Source organism: Amyelois transitella, chromosome 20 (genome assembly GCF_032362555.1).
Source record: "Amyelois transitella isolate CPQ chromosome 20, ilAmyTran1.1, whole genome shotgun sequence".
NCBI classification, from domain to species: Eukaryota; Metazoa; Arthropoda; class Insecta; order Lepidoptera; family Pyralidae; genus Amyelois; species Amyelois transitella.
This window is the reverse complement of record NC_083523.1, coordinates 1,119,633-1,139,970: the sequence shown is the minus strand read 5'-3', so window position 1 is coordinate 1,139,970 and position 20,338 is coordinate 1,119,633. Positions and strand designations below refer to the sequence as shown.

The 20,338-nt window shown below is 35.9% G+C and overlaps 1 protein-coding gene across 2 annotated transcripts in view; it reads left to right on the top strand.

Annotated features, from left to right (window-relative positions):
- Positions 1-14,859, top strand: part of LOC106135305 (glutamate-gated chloride channel) — a 31,828-nt gene extending 16,969 nt beyond the window's left edge. Inside the window, exons 5-11 of one of the 2 annotated variants that reach the window (XM_060950161.1) lie at positions 1,558-1,627; positions 2,604-2,840; positions 8,604-8,738; positions 9,929-10,081; positions 12,750-13,024; positions 13,708-13,937; positions 14,727-14,859. In XM_060950161.1, coding sequence (XP_060806144.1) covers positions 1,558-1,627; positions 2,604-2,840; positions 8,604-8,738; positions 9,929-10,081; positions 12,750-13,024; positions 13,708-13,937; positions 14,727-14,766 — 1,140 coding nt within the window. In that variant the 3' untranslated portion in view covers positions 14,767-14,859. The remainder of the gene's footprint in view (positions 1-1,557; positions 1,628-2,603; positions 2,841-8,603; positions 8,739-9,928; positions 10,082-12,749; positions 13,025-13,707; positions 13,938-14,726) is intronic. The other variant, XM_060950162.1, reaches the window with a different exon arrangement.
- The last annotated feature ends 5,479 nt before the right edge of the window (positions 14,860-20,338 follow it).

The following is a 20,338-nucleotide window of genomic DNA, read 5'->3' as shown; positions in this document are numbered from 1 at the left end:
CTGCCATGCAAATTTTGATGAGGATATTAAAAACTATTTTGGTCGTGTACGTTTACTGTACTTAACGTTGTTACTTTGTCTTGTTCATGTGAATTTGTGTTGTGTAAACTTGTATCGGGATCTGCGCGAGCGCACTCGGCTTGGTGCTTCCGATCGGTGGCTGTCCACCTGACTGCAATATGTTCACCCGATGCCCAGACGTCCTCTAGACGTTAGTAGATCTAGCCCTGGCAGAATGTGCCTGCATGAAGGTAAAGCATTCCACAGACGAATGCTCAACGGTGAGTCGGTTTGGTTGCTTCGCTTCGACGCTAGTTACTGTAAGCATGTTAGAAGAATTAATTCACTCGAAGTTAACTTTTGGGAGATCGCTAACGAGATGTAGATTATTCAATGCGGAGGCCTCGTTTTGGCGGGCTGCCAATTCAGGTCGTTCATTATGGATAGTGGGGACCTCGCATCCATCAATGTCGATGGTATCACGTGTTGTCCCTATACCTCCTACACCATTATCAGCCTCATAACTGTAAGCCTCCAAAAGATAACGTCGAGCACGCATGCGTCAATCGGGATAATTCTTCAACATTTCTCTATTACGATAATTCATTTGACTTGCTAATGATGTCGAGGGATCATCGTTGTTATTGATGTCAAATTAATTATTGAAGAACCTTCGACACCTTCCCTCCCCTAGGCGATAAATCGATTAAATAATAATTTTAACAATTTGTGTCAATACGCCCCTGACGAAATTTTGATGAAATTCCAGATGAATTTTCAAAGTTTTAATTCACGCTATAATTGGCAAATGATTTTAAGCACACGGCAACATATTGGCACAAATAAATGGATCACCCGTAACGGCTTTGTGGCAAATTTTAGATGATAACACCAGCGTAGAATATTAGATTCATAATTTAAAAACAAAAACAAATAAACAACAAAAAATTACGAAGAAAGCTTGCAGTTATTGTCGCATTGCACAATAAATATTGCCGCAATATGAATAAAAATAGTTAAAATTCACCACAATTAATTATATCATAATTATCATCTTTACGTAGTTTTAAATATGTTTATCTATATATAGTGATATTGTTAAAGAATAAAATATATACTGTTGTGTATAATTGAAGGATGGCGACATTTTTAATGAATATTGTAATATTTTTTGCGATATTTAATAATTATGAAAGCTTTCACTTTTAATGAGTTCTTATAAATCTGAATATTATAGTAATTATACAGATTTATGTGAATAAATTCTATATATAAATAAAATTATAATTTTTATAACTCAGCACAAATAACTTTAGGGTTAAGATAAGCTTTTACTTCTACGAGTAACGGTAGGTTAAAAAGTGTTGCCGCTTTATTTATACATATTTTAAACATACATTCTGCTATGGCTTCATTTGATACTCCAACAAAAAAGGCATAACTTATGTACAAAAAAATAAAAAAGTTATAATAAGTTAAAAAAAATCCTTTGACCATATCACAATATATAGTCTTCATTTCTCAAACTGTGAACTGTAATGTTTTGTATGTTTTCAGGAATACTCTGTTCAGTTGACGTTCAGGGAACAATGGTTAGACGAAAGGCTGAAATTCAACAATTTGGGAGGTGAGTTAGTACTAAATAAATGTTAAGATTATAATATACATATTTAAAGTACTACTTCCAAAATAAAAAGAAAATTTAACAATAATATTCACCTGTCACTATTTGAATCTCAATTCTATCATTATACAGAGAACGTGGCCGTATGAATGTATTAAATTAAATAAGGACAAATAAAATTAATTGGAAAAGAAACGGTTAATCTAATTAATACTTTTTACAAGTAGAGTTAAATTAACAAGTCATCTAAGGACGCAAGAGAAGAGTATTTTACATGCTGCGAAAGATAAACCTAAGGACACGTCGAATGTATAAGATGTTATGAGCAGGATGCAATGGATTTCAATCAATCAGAAAATCTGTTTATTGTCTTAAATTGGAGTAAAGATATTCGATTTTAAATGGTATTTGGGAATTTTCACAAGATCAAAACCCATCGCAGTATCTAGTTATAAATCGTCGTTCACATTTACCGAACGAGTCAGCCTAAAGAGAAACTGGGTCGACCGTAATGAAGGGTTCCCAACAGGACAATGTATCTAGGAGCACCTGCGTCACAAGACCTTACATAATAATTTAATTCCCTCAATACCTTCATCAAAATGTTAGGGATCGTAAAATAGGCAATCCTTATCAAATCCTTAGGTTTGTCCAATTTGGAATTTAACTCCTCGCGTATGATAGTTGCTTGCCTAAAATCCCGCGGGAACATGTTTTGGGGATAAAAAATACTTTTCCTTTTTATCCGTCTTTTTACTTCTGGACTAGGCTTTCTTTATTTCAATCATAAAGAAATATCAAACCTCAATACAATCGAATATTATCCCATTCCAAATATATCGCATGTATATACTACAGGTTAAATAATTACCGCTCTCTTTCATTACAAGAAATATCATCATCATTGAAGTTTTCCATGCCGTCTTCTTTTTTGAGATCATCAGAAGAAAATTCCATACAATTTGTTTTATTTTTCTAGGCCGTTTGAAATACCTGACCCTGACGGAAGCTAACAGAGTGTGGATGCCGGACTTGTTCTTTTCCAACGAGAAGGAGGGCCACTTCCACAACATCATCATGCCCAACGTCTACATCAGGATCTTCCCCAATGGCAACGTGCTGTACAGCATCAGAATTTCTTTGACTCTGTCATGTCCGATGAATCTGAAACTGTACCCGCTTGATAAGCAGACTTGTTCACTTAGGATGGCCAGTTGTGAGTATATCATCTTTATAAATTTTCTTTTTCTATCAAATCTCTTTTTTATTCCTGACCTTTTCTTTAAATGGTAATTTCTACAACATCATCATGCCTAACGTCTACATCAGGATCTTCCCCAATTGCAACGTGCTGTACAGCATCAGAATTACGCGCTCGCTTAGGATGGCCAGTTGTGAATATATCATTTATATAAATTTTTATTCTCGCTCCTTTCCTGTCTTGACTTGTTCCAAAAAGGGACACTTCCATTATTTCATCATGTCGAAGGTTTAAATCAGAATATCGTTAACAATGAAAGGAGGTATATTGCTAAAAATGTTAGTGATGTTTCCCAAGGGAAATGACTAAAGGCATATGAAGAGACTTCAGTAAGAATAAAGGTAAGTAAGGATATAAAGTTAACAGAAAAATAATAGCTTTTCACATAAGCATGTTGAAAACAAACGAAGCATCCTGTGACTATTGGAAAAAAAAATTTATTAAACACAGGCTTTTGAGAGATTTAACTTCGCTAAAAGGAAAAGGTTAAAGGATCTTTAAATATAATGTCTTCAAAAATAAAGTAGATGAAAATAGACGGCAATAATTCACAAATACGAGAATAACAAGGTTGGAAATAATATAATCCGTTCGTTACGGCGCGTAATCTGGGTCTAATTGAAGGATCTAACAATAGCTTATTTAAAACATGGCTATTTTCGTATAGATCTGAAGGAAGGGCAGGAATTTGTTTGTGAGTTTTATTTTGTGCTATTGTGTAAAGATGAGTGTTGTTCAACCAGTTAGTTACCAAAAAATAGTACGTCAGATAATTTAAATAACCTGTTTGTCAATGAACAAATTGATATGATTTTCTTTTCAGTTACCTACAGTGGTTTATATTGAAAATGTTCTGTCGTGATGCTATTAAACATATTATCGCTCGCGTTAAATAAACATATTTTTGGTACAAACATTATAACACTTGATTTTTTTTTATTTTATGTCGTCGTTTACACGAAGGAAGCAAAGATAATATTACTTTTTTACGCGTTTTGTTTACACAAGCAATTGTTTGTACGACACGGTCGCGCCCTATATCGGAAATATCCTTGGCTCCGAATACGGTCTGGAATGGGGACAAATTGTGATACTACTAACCGTTAAATAAATAAAGTTTGACATTATAATCATCACTTTATAATATATAAAGCAGTCGCTTCCCGCGTATATCCCAATGTGTGTATGCTTAGATCTTTAAAACTACACAACGGATTATGAGGCAGTTTTTTTTTTTAAATAGAAGGAGTGATTTAAGAACTTTTTGTTTTTATGTATTAATGCTGCCCGTGAGAAGCCAGGGCGGGTCGCTAGTAAAGAATAAAAATATCAAATACGTTTATTTGGACACACATCAGGCCTGTGTGTTCTGGCATTCAAACGCGGCTTACTTTATCTTATAAGATTGAACAGCAAGGATTTTTTATTTGTTTTACAGACCATGTGTTGCCGTTGTCTGTTAATTGATAAAGACAGTTACTAGATTATGCCCATATATCAACCGGCTGTTTACGAAATATCTCGATTATTATTTAATTTCTTTCAAGAGAGATGGAGTGGTCCTATTCTTTTTTGTATTGGTGCCGCACAAACTTGGGATTTTTTTTAGGCGATGGGCTAGCAACCTGTCACTATTTGAATCTCAATTCTATCATTAAGCCAAATAGCTGAACGTGGCCATTCAGTCTTTTCAAGACTGTTGGCTCTGTCTAGCCCACAAGGGATATAGACGTGACCAGATGTATGTATGTTTCTTTCAAGCACAAAAGAAGATACATATATACCGAAACTTCCATAGTGTCACTCCACACACGTCCCAATGACGTTCAAGGCAAATTTTTGCTTTAAGTTCTGTTATTTAGTCATTATATTTATTGACTAGCTTAGCCCCCGCGACTCCGTCCGCGCGGATGTCGGTCATCGCGTGGATGGTTTATTTCTCCATTTTGAGTTACACTGACAATGACATCTTATAAATATCTATTGGACCCAATTACGGCTAGGCCTATAATAATTAAGGAGATCCCTCTATTGAGCTACTGCTGTTGAGTTCGCGTTCTGTAGTAAGTAGTCCGGTCATTTAGACCAAAAAATAAGAATGAAGCTACATTAATTCCCATCATTTGAAAATGAGTACAATTGTTTAAAACACAATCAAAAGCATTATTTCAAAATTCCCCATGATTCCGGTTTAAGGAAAAAAAATTACCCAAGGTCAAAGGTAAAAAAATGGGTTTTTCACGATTTTCTTCAAAATGGTAAGTTTTATCGGAAAATTACTTTAGACATAGATTGTAAACATACATACATAAAATCACGCCTCTTTCCCGGAGGGGTAGGCAGAGACTACCTCTTTCCACTTGCCACGATCTCTGCATACTTCTTTCGCTTCGTCCACATTCATAACTCTCTTCATACAAGCTCGGCGGTTTCGGGTACTTTTGACCTGACCCTTTGACCCTTTACCAGGACGTCCTTAATTTGATCAAGATACGTTCGTCTAGGTCTTCCCACTCCGACCTTTCCCTCCACACTCTCCTTGTATATCTGCTTAGTCAACCTGCTTTCATTCATCCTCTCCACATGACCGAACCATCTTAACATACCCTTTTCTATTCTTGTAACTACATCTTCTTTCACATCACAACATTCCCTTATCACGCTGTTCCTTATCCTGTCACTCAATTTCACACCCATCATACTCCTTAACGCTCTCATTTCCACTGCATTTATTCTGCTTTCATGCTTCTTTTGCCATACCCAACTTTCACTCCCATACATTAATGTCGGGACCAACACGCCCCTGTGCACAGCCAGTCGAGCCTTTTTGGATAGTTTCTGACTGCTCATAAAGGCATGCAAAGCTCCATTCACCATGTTCCCCGCGTTCACTCTCCTTTCAATATCACTATCATACTTGCCATCTGATGTAAACTTTGATCCTAGATATACAAACTCTTTCACTTGCTCCACTTTTTCTCCTCCAATCAAAATATTACATGCTGTCATTTCTTTCTCCATTTCAAAAACCAGTGTTTTAGTTTTACTTACGTTCACTTTCATTCCTTTCTCTTTTAAAGCTTCATGCATACAGTTTACCATCTCCTGTAACTCCTCCGCTGATGACGCCAGTATAACCTGATCGTCGGCATAGAGCAGACATTTGACGAGTAACTCATTCATCCTTAATCCACTTTTAGACTCTTTCAAATCTGTCAAACAGCTATCCATAAATAGGTTGAACAGCCACGGTGACGCAACACATCCTTGCCTAACGCCTTTCTCAATCTTAAACCACTCAGTGTGCGCTCCGTTTATCCTGACACAAGCACTCGAATCCTCATATAAGGATTTCAGTGCTCGTATTAAGAGACTGCTCACCCCATGCATAGAAAGTGCTGACCACAATTCATTCCTCTCAACTCTGTCATAGGCCTTTTCCAGATCTACGAATGTGCAATAGACTTTTTGACTCTTGGCCAAAAACTTTTCGGCTATGCACCGCAAGGAAAAGACCTGATCAGTACATCCCATTCCCTTTCGAAATCCCGCTTGAGCATCCATCATTAGATTGTAAATCATAAAGTTATCTGCCCATCAGCTTTTCTGACAATTGTCGAAAAAGCTGATTGAGGTATCTCTTGACCGGAGGGCTGGAAATTATCTGGCTGAGAGAATCAGCATTACCATTCAAATTGGCAATGCTGCCAGCCTTCTGGGCACACTCCCACAATTACAAACTAAATTTTAAATTAAATTTTAGTTTGTAGTCATCTTTTTTCTTTCTTTTTATAAGTAGTTTTAGTTTTAATTTGATTTAATTGCAATCTCTATTATTGTCCTAAGATGATTTTCTTCACTTAGGGTTATTCTATTTTTTTAAATAATAAATGCGAAAGTTTGTCTTGAGTGCCACTGCGTAGTGAAAACACGTGTTTATTCTAACCTATTTCAGACTTTTTTGAAGTTTAATAATAAAAAGGTAAAAAAAAACGCGCTAATAGTACACTACCTCAGAGGTGGCGTAGAAACATACATACATATGATCACGTCTATATCCTTAGCGGGGTAGACAGAGCCACCAGTCTGAAAAGACTGATTGGCCACGCTCAGCTGTTTGGCTTAGTGATAGAATTGAAATTCAAATAGTCACTATTTGAATTTCAATTCAAATAGGTTGCTAGCCCATCGCCTAAAAGAGGAATCTCAAGTTTATAAGCCTATCCCTTAGTCGCCTTTTACGACATCCATGGGAAAGAGATGGAGTGGTCCTATTCTTTTTTGTAATGGTGCCGGGAACCACACGGCACGGCGTGGAAACGTGTGCATATTATGACGCTTGCAACTTTTTGCATCGTTATATCTCAGAAACGGTAGCTTTATTAAAAAAAAATATTGATACCTTTTTTATAGATAACTTTATGATCTACAATTTATGAATGAAGTAATTTTCATATTTGAAAAACTCACCGTTTTGAAGAAAATCGCGAAACACCCATTTTTTACCTTTGACCTTGGGTAATTTTTTTCCCTTAAACCGGAATCATGGGGAATTTTGAAATAATGCTTTTAATTGTGTTTTAAACAATTATACTCATTTTCAGTGATAGTGATATTGAAAGGAGAGTGAACGCGGGGAACATGGTGAATGGAGCTTTGCATGCCTTTATGAGCAGTCAGAAACTATCCAAAAAGGCTCGACTGGCTGTGCATGGGGTCGTGTTGGTCCCGACATTAATGTATAGGAGTGAAAGTTGGGTATGGCAAAAGAAGCACGAAAGCAGAATAAATGCAGTGGAAATGAGAGCGTTAAGGAGTATGTTGGGTGTGAAATTGAGTGACCGGATAAGGTACAGCGTGATAATGTGAAAGAAGATGTAGTTACAGGAATAGAAAAGGGTATGTTGAGATGGTTCGGTCATGTGGAGAGGATGAATGAAAACAGGTTGACTAAGCAGATATACATGGAGAGTGTGGAGGGAAAGGTCGGAGTGGGAAGACCTAGACGAACATATCTTGATCAAATTAAGGACGTCCTGGTGAAGGGTCAGGTCAAAAGTACCCAAAACCGCCGACCTTGCATGAAGAGAGTTATGAATGTGGATGAAGCAAAGGAAATATGCAGAGATCGTGGCAAGTGGAAAGAGGTAGTCTCTGCCTACCCCTCCGGGAAAGAGGCGTGATTTCATGTATGTATGTATACTCATTTTCAGCTTGATGGGAATTAATGTAGCTTCGAATGTCTAGATTGACCGGACTAAAGTATTTTTTTCATAGAAATGAGTAGCGGCCCGCGTGTGCCGCAAACGGTTCAAGCTAAATCCGACTTTCAGCGCTACAGTTACGGCGCTGAATCCACTGCGGGTAACGTAACGTGTGTTCGCGGTTCTACAGAACAACGTCTATGGATAAACTGAAAAATTAAGATTTTTTTTTCGTAGTATTTTTCCAGGATAAAAAGTATCCTATTTTATGCCCAGGATAATAAGGTATAATTATACCAAGTTTCATCAAAATCGAACCGTTAGTTTTCACGTGATGCCTGAACATACAGACAGACAGACAAAAATTTTTTTAATCACATATTTGTGTTTGATATCGATCCAGTAATACCCCCTGCTATTTATTTTTTCAATATTTTCAATGTACAGAATTGACCCTTCTACAGATTTATTATATGTATAGATTGTTAAATAATGGATATAATTATTATGACAGATGGCTGGACGACTGATGACCTGGTGTTCTTATGGAAGGAAGGAGACCCCGTTCAGGTTGTGAAAAACCTCCACCTGCCTCGCTTCACGCTAGAGAAGTTCCTTACTGACTATTGCAACAGCAAGACTAATACTGGTAAGTTTAATTTTAACAACATTATTTTATCACTACATAGTATAAAACAAAGTCGCTATTTTAGTCTGTTTGTCTGTATGCTTAAATCTTTAAAATCACGCAACGGATTTTGATGCGATTTTTTGTAACAGGTAGAGTGATTCAAGAGGAAGGTTTTTATGTATAATAACATTTATAATTTTGCACCTGTGCGAAGCCGGGGCGGGTCGCTAGTTTTAAATAAATAAGACTAACGTACCGCCATCAAATAGGACACTTAATCGGGGTGAAATGAAAGGTAGGTCAAAACACCAGAATAGGTTTCACGAAAAGTGTTATGAATGTAGATGAAGCGATGGACGAATGCAGACGAAAAGTGTTATGAATGTAGATGAAGCGATGGACGAATGCAGACGAAAAGTGTTATGAATGTAGATGAAGCGATGGACGAATGCAGACGAAAAGTGTTATGAATGTAGATGAAGCGATGGACGAATGCAGACGAAAAGTGTTATGAATGTAGATGAAGCGATGGACGAATGCAGACGAAAAGTGTTATGAATGTAGATGAAGCGATGGACGAATGCAGACGAAAAGTGTTATGAATGTAGATGAAGCGATGGACGAATGCAGACGAAAAGTGTTATGAATGTAGATGAAGCGATGGACGAATGCAGACGAAAAGTGTTATGAATGTAGATGAAGCGATGGACGAATGCAGACGAAAAGTGTTATGAATGAAGCGATGGAAGAACGCAGGGATCGCGATTTAACTAAATAAAATCAGGCGAAAATATTTTGTAGTCACATCAAGTCGCATTTATGAAAAATAATCCTTTTTATTAGAAGTGCTTAATTCTTGTTCACTCAAGTACTTCAAAATTTTGAAAAAAGGATTCAGTAATTCTTTCTCTTTTTGTATCTAGTTTGGCCATTTATTAAAAAATCATCTAATAAATACTTTATTGTACTGCCATACTGCAAGAAATGGACGTCAATCGGAAGGCGTTCCTGTACCTGACCTAAGTTGAGTCTGCTAGAAGACTTTCCATCTTAATAAGGTTGTGAATGTATGGATTTTTCACCTTCGAGGAATATTAGAACCAGCAGTGGTCGACTCGGGGCTAAGATTATAAATGTTTTCTTACTAAATCCTCTACATGACTCTGTCAGTAACCATAAACATTACACTCTTCACTGATGCATTTCAGGTGAATACAGTTGCTTGAAAGTGGACTTGCTGTTCAAACGCGAGTTCAGTTACTACTTGATCCAGATCTACATACCGTGCTGCATGTTGGTCATCGTGTCCTGGGTCTCCTTCTGGTTGGACCAGGGCGCCGTGCCCGCAAGGGTTTCACTAGGTATTTACATTCAGTCAGAAAAGTATCGGGAATGGATTATTTATTTATGGTTCCAAATTCAAATTTATGTTTTTTTTGTTGTTGTTAGATTGGCACAACTGTTTTCCATTTTGGCGCGGAGTTTGAGTTGCATCTGTTGTTTACATTAAATACAGTGCTATTTTTAGTTATATCATATCTAGTGTGTATTGCTAATTTCATAATGGATAAAAACATCGAACAAAGAGTTTGTCTTAAATTTTGCATTGCCAATGGAATATCGTGTTCGGAGTCACTGAAAATGTTACAGAAGGCTTACGGTGAATCGACTTTATCAAAAACTCGTGCTTATGAGTGGTACAAAGCGTTCAAAAGCGGTCGAGATGTGATGGAAGATTTGCCTCGCTCTGGTAGGCCATCAACGTCTGCAACTGAAGTTAACATCGCAAAAGTGAAGGAAATAGTGACTGAAAATCCTCATTCAACTTTGAGAGAGATAGCCACCGAACTTTCTGTATCTCACGAGTCGATCCGTACCATTTTAACTAATAATTTGGGTATGAAACATGTTGCCGCTCGGCTAGTCCCAAAAGACCTGAATTTTTTTCAAAAACTCAATCGCATGAGAGTCGCTGAGGACATGCTAGAACGAGTCAATTCCGACCCAACATTCATGAAACGCATTGTTACTGGTGACGAGACGTGGGTTTACGAGTTTGACATGCAAACTAGTCAACAAGCTTCGGAGTGGCGCCTTCCAACTGAACCGAAACCGAAAAAACCACGCCGAAGTCGTTCAAAAGTCAAAGTCATGTTGACTGTTTTCTTTGACTATCGCGGTGTTGTGCACTCGGAATTCTTGCCGGAAGGTCAAACGGTAAATAAGGAATACTATTTGAGTGTTATGCGGCGTTTAAGAGAGCAAATCCGACGAAAAAGGCCAGATTTGTGGAAAGAAAATTCTTGGATTTTGCACCATGATAATGCACCTTCGCACAAGGCCATCATTGTGAACGAATTTTTAACCAAACACTCAACAAATACCATCGAGCAACCACCATATTCACCAGATATGGCTCCAGCCGACTTTTTTCTTTTTCCTAAACTCAAATTACCACTTCGTGGCACCCGTTTTCAATCGGTAGAAGACATAAAAGAGAATTCGCGGCGAGAACTGACCTCAATTCCGGAAACAGCGTTTAAAAAATGTTTTGATGATTGGATTATTCGTTGGCGTAAGTGTATCGTTTCTAAAGGAGCATATTTTGAAGGTGATAAAATAAATTTGGATGAATAACAAACAGTTTGTGTATTATTGATCTTTTCCTGCTACTTTCTTGACAGAGTAGTATATATTTATGTACAATACATACATACATAAAATCACGCCTCTTTCCCGGAGGGGTAAGCAGAGACTACCTCTTTCCACTTGCCACGATCTCTGCATACTTCCTTCGCTTCATCCACATTCATAACTCTCTTCATGCAAGTTCGGCGGTTTCGGGTACTTTTGACCTGACCCTTTATCAGGACGTCTTTAATTTGATCAAGATACGTTCGTCTAGGTCTTCCCACTCCGACCTTTCACTCCACATTCTCCTTGTATATCTGCTTAGTCAATATGTTTTCATTCATTTTTGTACAACAAGGAAAATAAGAAAAACAAAACTTAAAGAGAAATTCAGTAAAAGGACACTACTTTTTCTAGAGAAATTTCTTCCAGCAGGCCCACGACAGGAAAGTGTAAAGAAAGGCAGTGGCTTGTGTACATACCTAATAATTAAGATATAAACTTACATAAACTTGCTGGTACTGGTATGTTCATCTCCAGCCGTTTCATTATTCAAAGGTTAACTGGAAGAGATTGCTTTAGCGATAAGTCCGCCTTTGTACCATCTATATCTGCTTTGTGTTGTTTTGTATGTTTTACTCTTATGGTGCAATAAAGAGTTTTATCTATCTATCTATCAAAGAGTAGTTGTGGCCATCTGATTAATATGCTGAGGACGGCGTACGCTTTTAAGTAGTATCTTTTTTTTTATCAAGCCTGTGTTCACGGCTCCACTTGGGTTCTGAAACAGCATAATGTTAGTGTTAACTCCATTGCAGACTGCAGGAGATGTAACATACAACAAAGATATTATCAGTTGGAACCATGCAAGGGGCATTCTCCATATACTTGCATTCATTTCTTAGAATTAAATCTTCTGAAGCATTAAGATTTGTGCAATTAATTAACGTCCTTGCCATTCACATTATTCACAGTTCTAAAAAAAGGAGAAGTGGTCCATTGGTAATAAATAACGTCGTTTTTACCGAAAATCGCGAAAAACTATCATTGTTTCGCTTTTTAATATGCCGTGAAACGGGGTATCGATTAGTTTTATATTAACATATTATAGATAGAAAGATTTAGTTTTTGCGATGAAAACGGCATCGCGCGTTCCATACTACTGGTGACTGGTTAGTTTTAATCCATTTCACATTAAAAATTAAGCTATAGGCTCACAAACTTGGGATTCTTTTTAGGCGATAGGCTAGCAACCTGTCTCTAATCGAATCTCAATTCTATCACTAAGCCAAAAAGCTGAACGTGGCCATTCAGTCTCTTCCAGACTGTTGGCTCTGTCTTCCCCGCAAGGGATATAGACGTGACCATATGTATGCATGTATGTATTAAAAATTCCAGGAGTAACAACGCTCCTAACAATGGCTACTCAGTCGTCGGGCATCAACGCCAGCCTGCCCCCCGTATCTTACACCAAAGCCATCGACGTGTGGACAGGAGTATGCCTTACTTTCGTGTTCGGGGCTCTGCTGGAGTTCGCCCTGGTGAACTACGCGTCTAGGTCAGACATGCACAGGGAGATGATGAAGAAGACGAAGAGGGAGATGGAGACGGCGGCCAGTATGGACGCGGCGTCGGATTTGTTGGATACGGACAGCAACGCCACTTTTGCTATGGTGAGCTCGATTTTGGTTTGGATTTAGTGAACTCTATTTTATTTTATTTTCATTCTCTTCAAGACTGTTGTATGTATCTCTATATGTATGTATCTCTATTTTATTTTTCACTCTCGTATGCTCGGGGTAATGGTGTGACTTTGATCGGCCAAGATCTGTTTACAAGGGCATACCTCGAACATCCAAGCGAACAAGTTTTCAAAGAGAAAGAAAGATTGTAAGTCAACATAATCAAAATCTGAGTTAGGTCTCTCCTCTGTCTGGTGTAAATATTTACCCTGTGTCTATATCTGATCATCTCCTGGGTTTCCTGATTCTGACACAATCATGAAAAGTAAATTCTCAAAAATAATAAACAATTTTGAAAAAAAAAACGGAAATCAGGAATTAAGTTCAGATATGTCGATAGTTTGGTGTAGTCCAATGATGAAGAATATATATATATATATATATTTATGTATATATGTATGTTTAGTGTAGTATATAGGTATATATTATGTATAGGTTTTTAGTATATATCGTATAGTAAGTATGTTTGTTATACATTATTATTATCACCCACACAAAGGTTCTCCGCTTAACCCAATGGTAGACTGTTAGATAATGCTATTAGCATTAAGTCCTTTACAGTTCCTTTACTTTACAAATTGTAATTGTTACAATAAAGAATAAATAAATAAAAGTCCCATATGGTATCGTTACCTGCCCCCCTGACTGGTCTACAACTGCAGAAACCGCTGGTGCGCGACGGGGTGGACATCAAGATGCGGCAGTGCGAGGTGCGCATGAGCGCGCCGCGGAAGAACTGCTGCCGGCTCTGGATGTCCAAGTTCCCCACCAGGTCCAAGAGGATCGATGTCATCTCCAGGATCACCTTCCCCCTGGTCTTCGCCATATTTAACTTGGCTTATTGGTGAGTATTGATTTCTTTTATGTTTGCTGTTTTCAATAGGTTGAATTGTAGCAAATGCTCTTATAATTATGCTATTTTTTTTGTATTATTTACTTAGGCAAGTTTATCAATTTAGAATGCTCAAAATATATGTAATAGGTACAACTTAACAATGTCAAACATATTTTGAAACCATTACAATAAAAGTTACCACTTCCAAAGCTCATTTGACGTCATATTCGCCGCTTCTTACTCCATAATATGCACTGAGCGTAAATACTTTGCTAAGTACTGTCAAATTTAGGTAAAATATTATATACATGGATAGGTGTCATTACTAGTGATCTCGTGGCAAGTGGAAAGATGTAGTCCCTGCCTACCACTCCGGGAAAAAAGCGTGATTTTATATATGTATGTATGTGTACCTTTACCTTTCAAGACCAGTAAGTCACCGTTATCATACATACATAATAGTCACGTCTATATCCCTTGCGACAGCCAACAGTCTTGAAAAGACCGAATGGCCACGTTCAGTTATTTGGCTTAATGACATAATTGAGATTCAATTAGTGACAGGTTGCTAACCCATCGACTAAAAAAGAATCGCAAGTTTGTACTCGTAAGCCTATCCCTTAGTTGCCTTTTACGACATCCATGGGAAAGAGATGGAGTGGTCCTATTCTTTTTTGTATTGATGCCGGGAACCAAACGACACCGTTATCACTCACTTTAAAATAAACAGGATAAAAAAATCAGCTTCTTTATTTGAATGTGACGTTTGAATCAGACAATTTCTTTTCATTTAACCAGGTCTACGTACCTATTCCGCGACGAGGACGAAGAGAAGTGATTCTCCGGTGACGCCGGCGGCGCGCCGCAAGTGGCCCGGCTCGCGGCCGCCGTGCTCGCGCCCTACGCCCTGTTCGCGGTCGCGTACGCCGCCTTCCTGAGGGACGGCGCGCCGCGGCTCGCGCCCGCCAACAGGGCGCGGCCGCGGCGGGGGCTCCAGAGGGCGCCGAGGAGGGCGAGGTGCCCGAGAGTGTGAAGGGATCTCCAGCGAAGTGATGTTACTGATTTTTTCATTTTTAGCTCGTTAACATGATGATACTACAAAAAAGACCAGATAATATTTGAAACTTCTTTATAGATAGGAAATAGGATGACAGTGAGGATAAGACCAAATTTACGAAGGGTTTCTGGAAACATCTTCTTTTTAGCCCGAAAACAAAGAATGACTCAGATGACCAAATTTTGCGCAATATGGATGACACCGATACGGCTACCAATAGAAAAGTGATAATGGTATATGATGCATAAAACCGCAATTAAAAACCAAATTTGTTTAAAAAATCACACTTAAATGATCCCTTCAACGAACTAGACGGAGCCCTGGCAAGCGAAGAACCTCGCGAGTATGGAAGCTGTGACGCCAAACCACAATGGAATAGCCGGTTCTTCATTTTGGCACGCAAAATTAAAATTGGCTGCCAATCTAGAATAGTCAAAAAGGACACTATGTATTGTGTATTTAAATGTGAAATATATATACAAATATACATAAACATAATATAGTAAAAATTCGGGTCAGGCGAATGAAAAACCGGCTAAGGTAACGAAGAACACCTAACTAAGCTCATACATTAAACATATATCTCACGTAAGATACTTAGATATTAACAAATTAAACTCATTACGTATGTGTATTTATGTACAAAAAATTCTTTCCAAAAGAAAGGTTTTTGATAATTTTACCAAAGAGCGGCTCCTTGTATAAGGACGTATTATATGTGAATGTAGCTGTAGGAATAAGGTAATGTTAATTCATTAACTATTATAGCAATATTTGTATTGTCGAGAGGTATGTGGGTTAAGACTATACTCATAGTAAAATGCAGACTAGATAAGCATATAATATCTCTTTTAATGGGAACCTCTAAAGTTGGACTGTCTGAATGTATATTCTTTATTAAATTAGACAAAAACTAAATAATCATTGAAATGAGAACTCGATATCACTTGAGGTAGAGTTCAATATTTCTATAGTCATTATCAAATAGCTATCGAAGTAGAAATATGTTCACATTATAATAAAATGGCCTAGACTATCTATCGTGTAGGTTTCATTTATGACCTAATTAAGTATAACGTCTATAAGACAAAAGGAATTTATTAAACACATTACTCATTATTTATTAGTTTAGATAAGTAAGTGTAATGTTTAGGATTAAATATACTTACCATTAAAAGGTCTTATAATTTTATTCCAATAAAAACATCATGAGAGAATATTACCAAATAAAGTTTGTTTTTGTTAGTTATTTATTGTAAGCAAGCATCATTATTTTAATTATAATTGAACCATACTAAGTTCGGTTTTTTAAACAAAATAAATTTGTTTATACATAACTAAGAGATTCATTTTCTCTTAACTCATTTTTCTGCCTACTATTTACATAGATGACGTTATCACACTGTCTCAACATGATATGTTTTTTTTTTAATTAAGTACTAACATTACTTTATTATATTTTATTGATGATTATTGATTTACATTTTATTCCTCTCATCTTCTTTTATAAGGACTTTTAATGAGAAGCTTAGGGTTATTAAATGTATATAGTTGGGCCTACAACTCTCTACACCTGTGTCGCTCAGTGTACAGTTATCTATATCAAATATAGTATTATATTACCTTTTAAACACTGTTAATATTTTATCAATGTTAATTTTATGTCTAACCACGTTTATTCGTGTCACTGTATATACTCTCAATGTTTCCTATTTATCTGTCCGTGGGAATGTACTCTTTAAACAACGTCTTTTGTGCATAATTTTTTGTTAAATTGCTACCGTTCTGAAACGATTATTTATTTTAATCTGATTTTATCAGAAGTATTTTATTAATTCGTCCTAATTGTTTGTTATGGCATATAAATACATAAACATTTTCAATGTTGCGTAGTGTAAAAAAAAGAGTATATTTCCACCAAAAAAAATTAATGTTTTAATGTGAATTTACACGTGTCTTCATGTTTATATCACTAACGCTGTGTTCGACTAAGATATTTTAGAACCGGTGCCCAAATGACCGAATTAATTTTGTTCATTTACTGTTCTTGCTCATTTTTCTATTTCCGTCCCTTTTTTGGTAATAACTTTTAGGTTGGTAACAATAAATTAGGGGACAATCGATTATATTAATTTTGATATGTCCTTTAGGTATTCTTGGGCTGTGATGAGCATGTAGTTAATACCTTGCCTATAATCTGAAATTACCCGAATTCAAATACATAATCATTTATGACAATGTCATCTACATTTTACATAACCAAGACAATGGTACTGACACCAAAAAAAAAATTAGGCAAAATTGTTTCAGAAAAATATTTATAATCCACAAAGTATGGAGATTACCAAAATTTACCGACAAAATTAAAAAAAATATACTTATAAAAAACAAGTAATTGAAACCATTTCAAAATTTCAATTACTAAGGCTCCGAATTAAAGTCTCCATGACACCCCCAGGGATGTCCTCCAGGAGAACCTTGGGTCCGGAGTGATATTTTAAGTTTTTTACTTTCATCTGATACACGTTATCATTTTTTATCTAAGCTGAAAGACCATATTATTGGTAAATAATACATACATATTTTAATCTAAAATGGCAATTTTTAAAGAATACTATTTTATTTATTAAGTATATGGCAACAATTTATCTATTAAATTTCAGAAATTACCTACTAACTTAAACAGAATTTTTGAGATTTCTTTAATTTTAAAGAAATTGCCTAAAATATAATTAAACCTTTACCTTTCTCATTAGAATCAGCCATCAAAACTAAGTCATAAATTATTTATTCATTGCTCTTTCCTCATCCCTCTACATTTCCCTTCTCTACGGAACCTCTCGGTAACGTCAATGTATTATAGATCATAATCAAAAGCAAGTAACAAAATCCTGGTTGCTTCCACACATAGTTTAATAACCTGCAGATAATTATAAGTTTTGTAAAAAAACCTTTAGGAGCGTAGAGTCATCATTCCCATCATTTAAGTTAATGTGTCGCTATAAAAAATGGAAGGATTTTAATAAAAGTATACCTACCTATCTGGAATTTTGTTTTATTTTACAAAATACAATGCTTATTTAATTAATGATTAAATATAGTTTACAATTCCTGGTGAGAATTTACCTTGTTGAAGAGCGAAACAAAACATATTCAGCCAAATGTATCTTAGTAAGTACCTTTAATGATAATTTAAGTGATGTGATACAAACATTGTTTGTTCGGGGCAAGTAAAAGTTTTTTACACTAAAGTACCTCACACAATCTTTTTTGGTTCAATTATTGTTTTGAAATGACTTAAGGAACCCAGCCTGTTCGCCAAGTCTTAACAAAACTACTTTTGGTGTTAAAAATATACTTATGATGACCAAGAAGAACAATATTAAAACGGAAAACAAGAAAGAATAGATACCTATTATAGATATGACTTCTATTTATGAATTACTATATTTAATACCAAAAATAAATAATTAGTAAAGCTGTGACCGTTAATTTTTAGTGTGTACACAATAATATACTTAATATAATTTAAACTTAACAATAGCCAATAACAAGTTTGATTTTCAAATGATTTCCATTTTCAATTATTTAATTTTTCGCTCCATTTTTACAGGCCAAAAACTTCTCTGCTTCACTCTGAAAAAGAAAGAAATACAAGTGATGTTTTTTTAGTAAGGAACTGTTTGTTTATTTTATTTAAAAAAGAACTATATTTTGGGATTTGACCTAGGTAAAATAATAATGGAAAAGTCTTATAGCAATTGTATACTGAATTAAACTTACATGAATATAGCTATCGGTACCTACGCCAAATTATTGCGAAATAATAATGTTCTTAATTTCTGCATGGCGTCAAAAGATTATGGCAGGCACTGTATCTTTTCCACCGATATCCCAGTATTATTAAATTGAGGCTAGACAATAAAAAAACTATAAAAGATGAGCTTCAATGGTACTTTTAGAGCCAATAGTCTAATATTAATTATGGCTTAATGATAATGACTTGAATATAACATAGTTACTTACCTGTATTAATTTATACAAAACATAGATCGTCTCGTCAGGAACACAGGCATCTTCTCCATCCGTGGTCACCGATCTCTTCCCGTTTCCCCACCCCGTGCTAAAGGTAAGCTGGGCGTCTGCCACCAGTAGAACCGCTAGGAAAACGAAGATTATCACTCGAGACATGGTTCCTATTCTTAGACCAATTGTACAATGATCCGGGATAAGATTTGTCCCTTTATATATAAGTCTGGACAATTAGATGACCGCTCGATGGCTTCAGACAATCAAAAGAAGACTTGAAATGTTGCGGTAATTGGACTTGTTTTTGAAAATGATGCGTGACGTGGGTAATTATTTTTGCAGATACTTTTTGGATGGAAAAATATGATGTTATTGAAGAGAAGAAGATTGAAGCAAAGAAGCCAAAAATACTGGCCGATTTGAAAACCTCTCTTTTCTTGAAGTCGGTTTAAAAGTATCTATCAGTTTCATGAGATCCATCTATTTCTGTGGACTTTATAGGTGAGATAACTAATTTTACATGCAGAAAAAAATTACATACCTGGTAAAATTAAAACCTCTTCAGTCTTCAAAAGTGGTTTATTAAATCCTTAGTTAAAAACCGTTTTAACTATTATTTGCATTGTACGAGTATGACGTAAATCCAACATATACAAAAAAAAAGAGGCTGGTTTATGGTGTTCTGTAGACTTCAGTATTTTTATAGTCCTTCTGTACGTAAACTATATTTTTTTTTCTAACAGTAATATACTATAATAATTATTATATTGTTAAATATAGCTTGCATGCGTAGGACGGCAGACGCAAGCAATTAAGTTAAAAACAAATTAAAACTTAGAAGGCTTCACTAATTTTCTCGAAGCTACAAACAAATGAAATTAAGAGTATAAAAGAGCGTTCCTTTTTCGAAACAATACAAACGCATTCGACGTTCAAAAGAATTCAGCCTTTTACAGCAAATAAAAAAAGAAAATTAAAAAAAAATGAATAAGGCGGTGGTGTTTTTGTTACTGGTTGCTTGCCTTTTTGCTTGGACGGAGGCCCAACTAACTTTTACTTCGAGTTGGGGTGGCAAACGGTCGACGATCACTGGTTCAATCTCGTGCAGAAACGATGAATCTCTTGGTGCTATCTACAAACTGATACAGGTAAGACGTAAAATTTTAATTTTAAAACATACTTTAATATAACATTTTTTTTTAACACAGATTGTTTTTTTTTTAAATATTACTCTGTATAAGTGACTTCCTTTGCTTTCCATTTTTTATTTAAATTTTTATAATCAATTGAATATTTAGATTTAAAAACAAACAAATTTTATTTT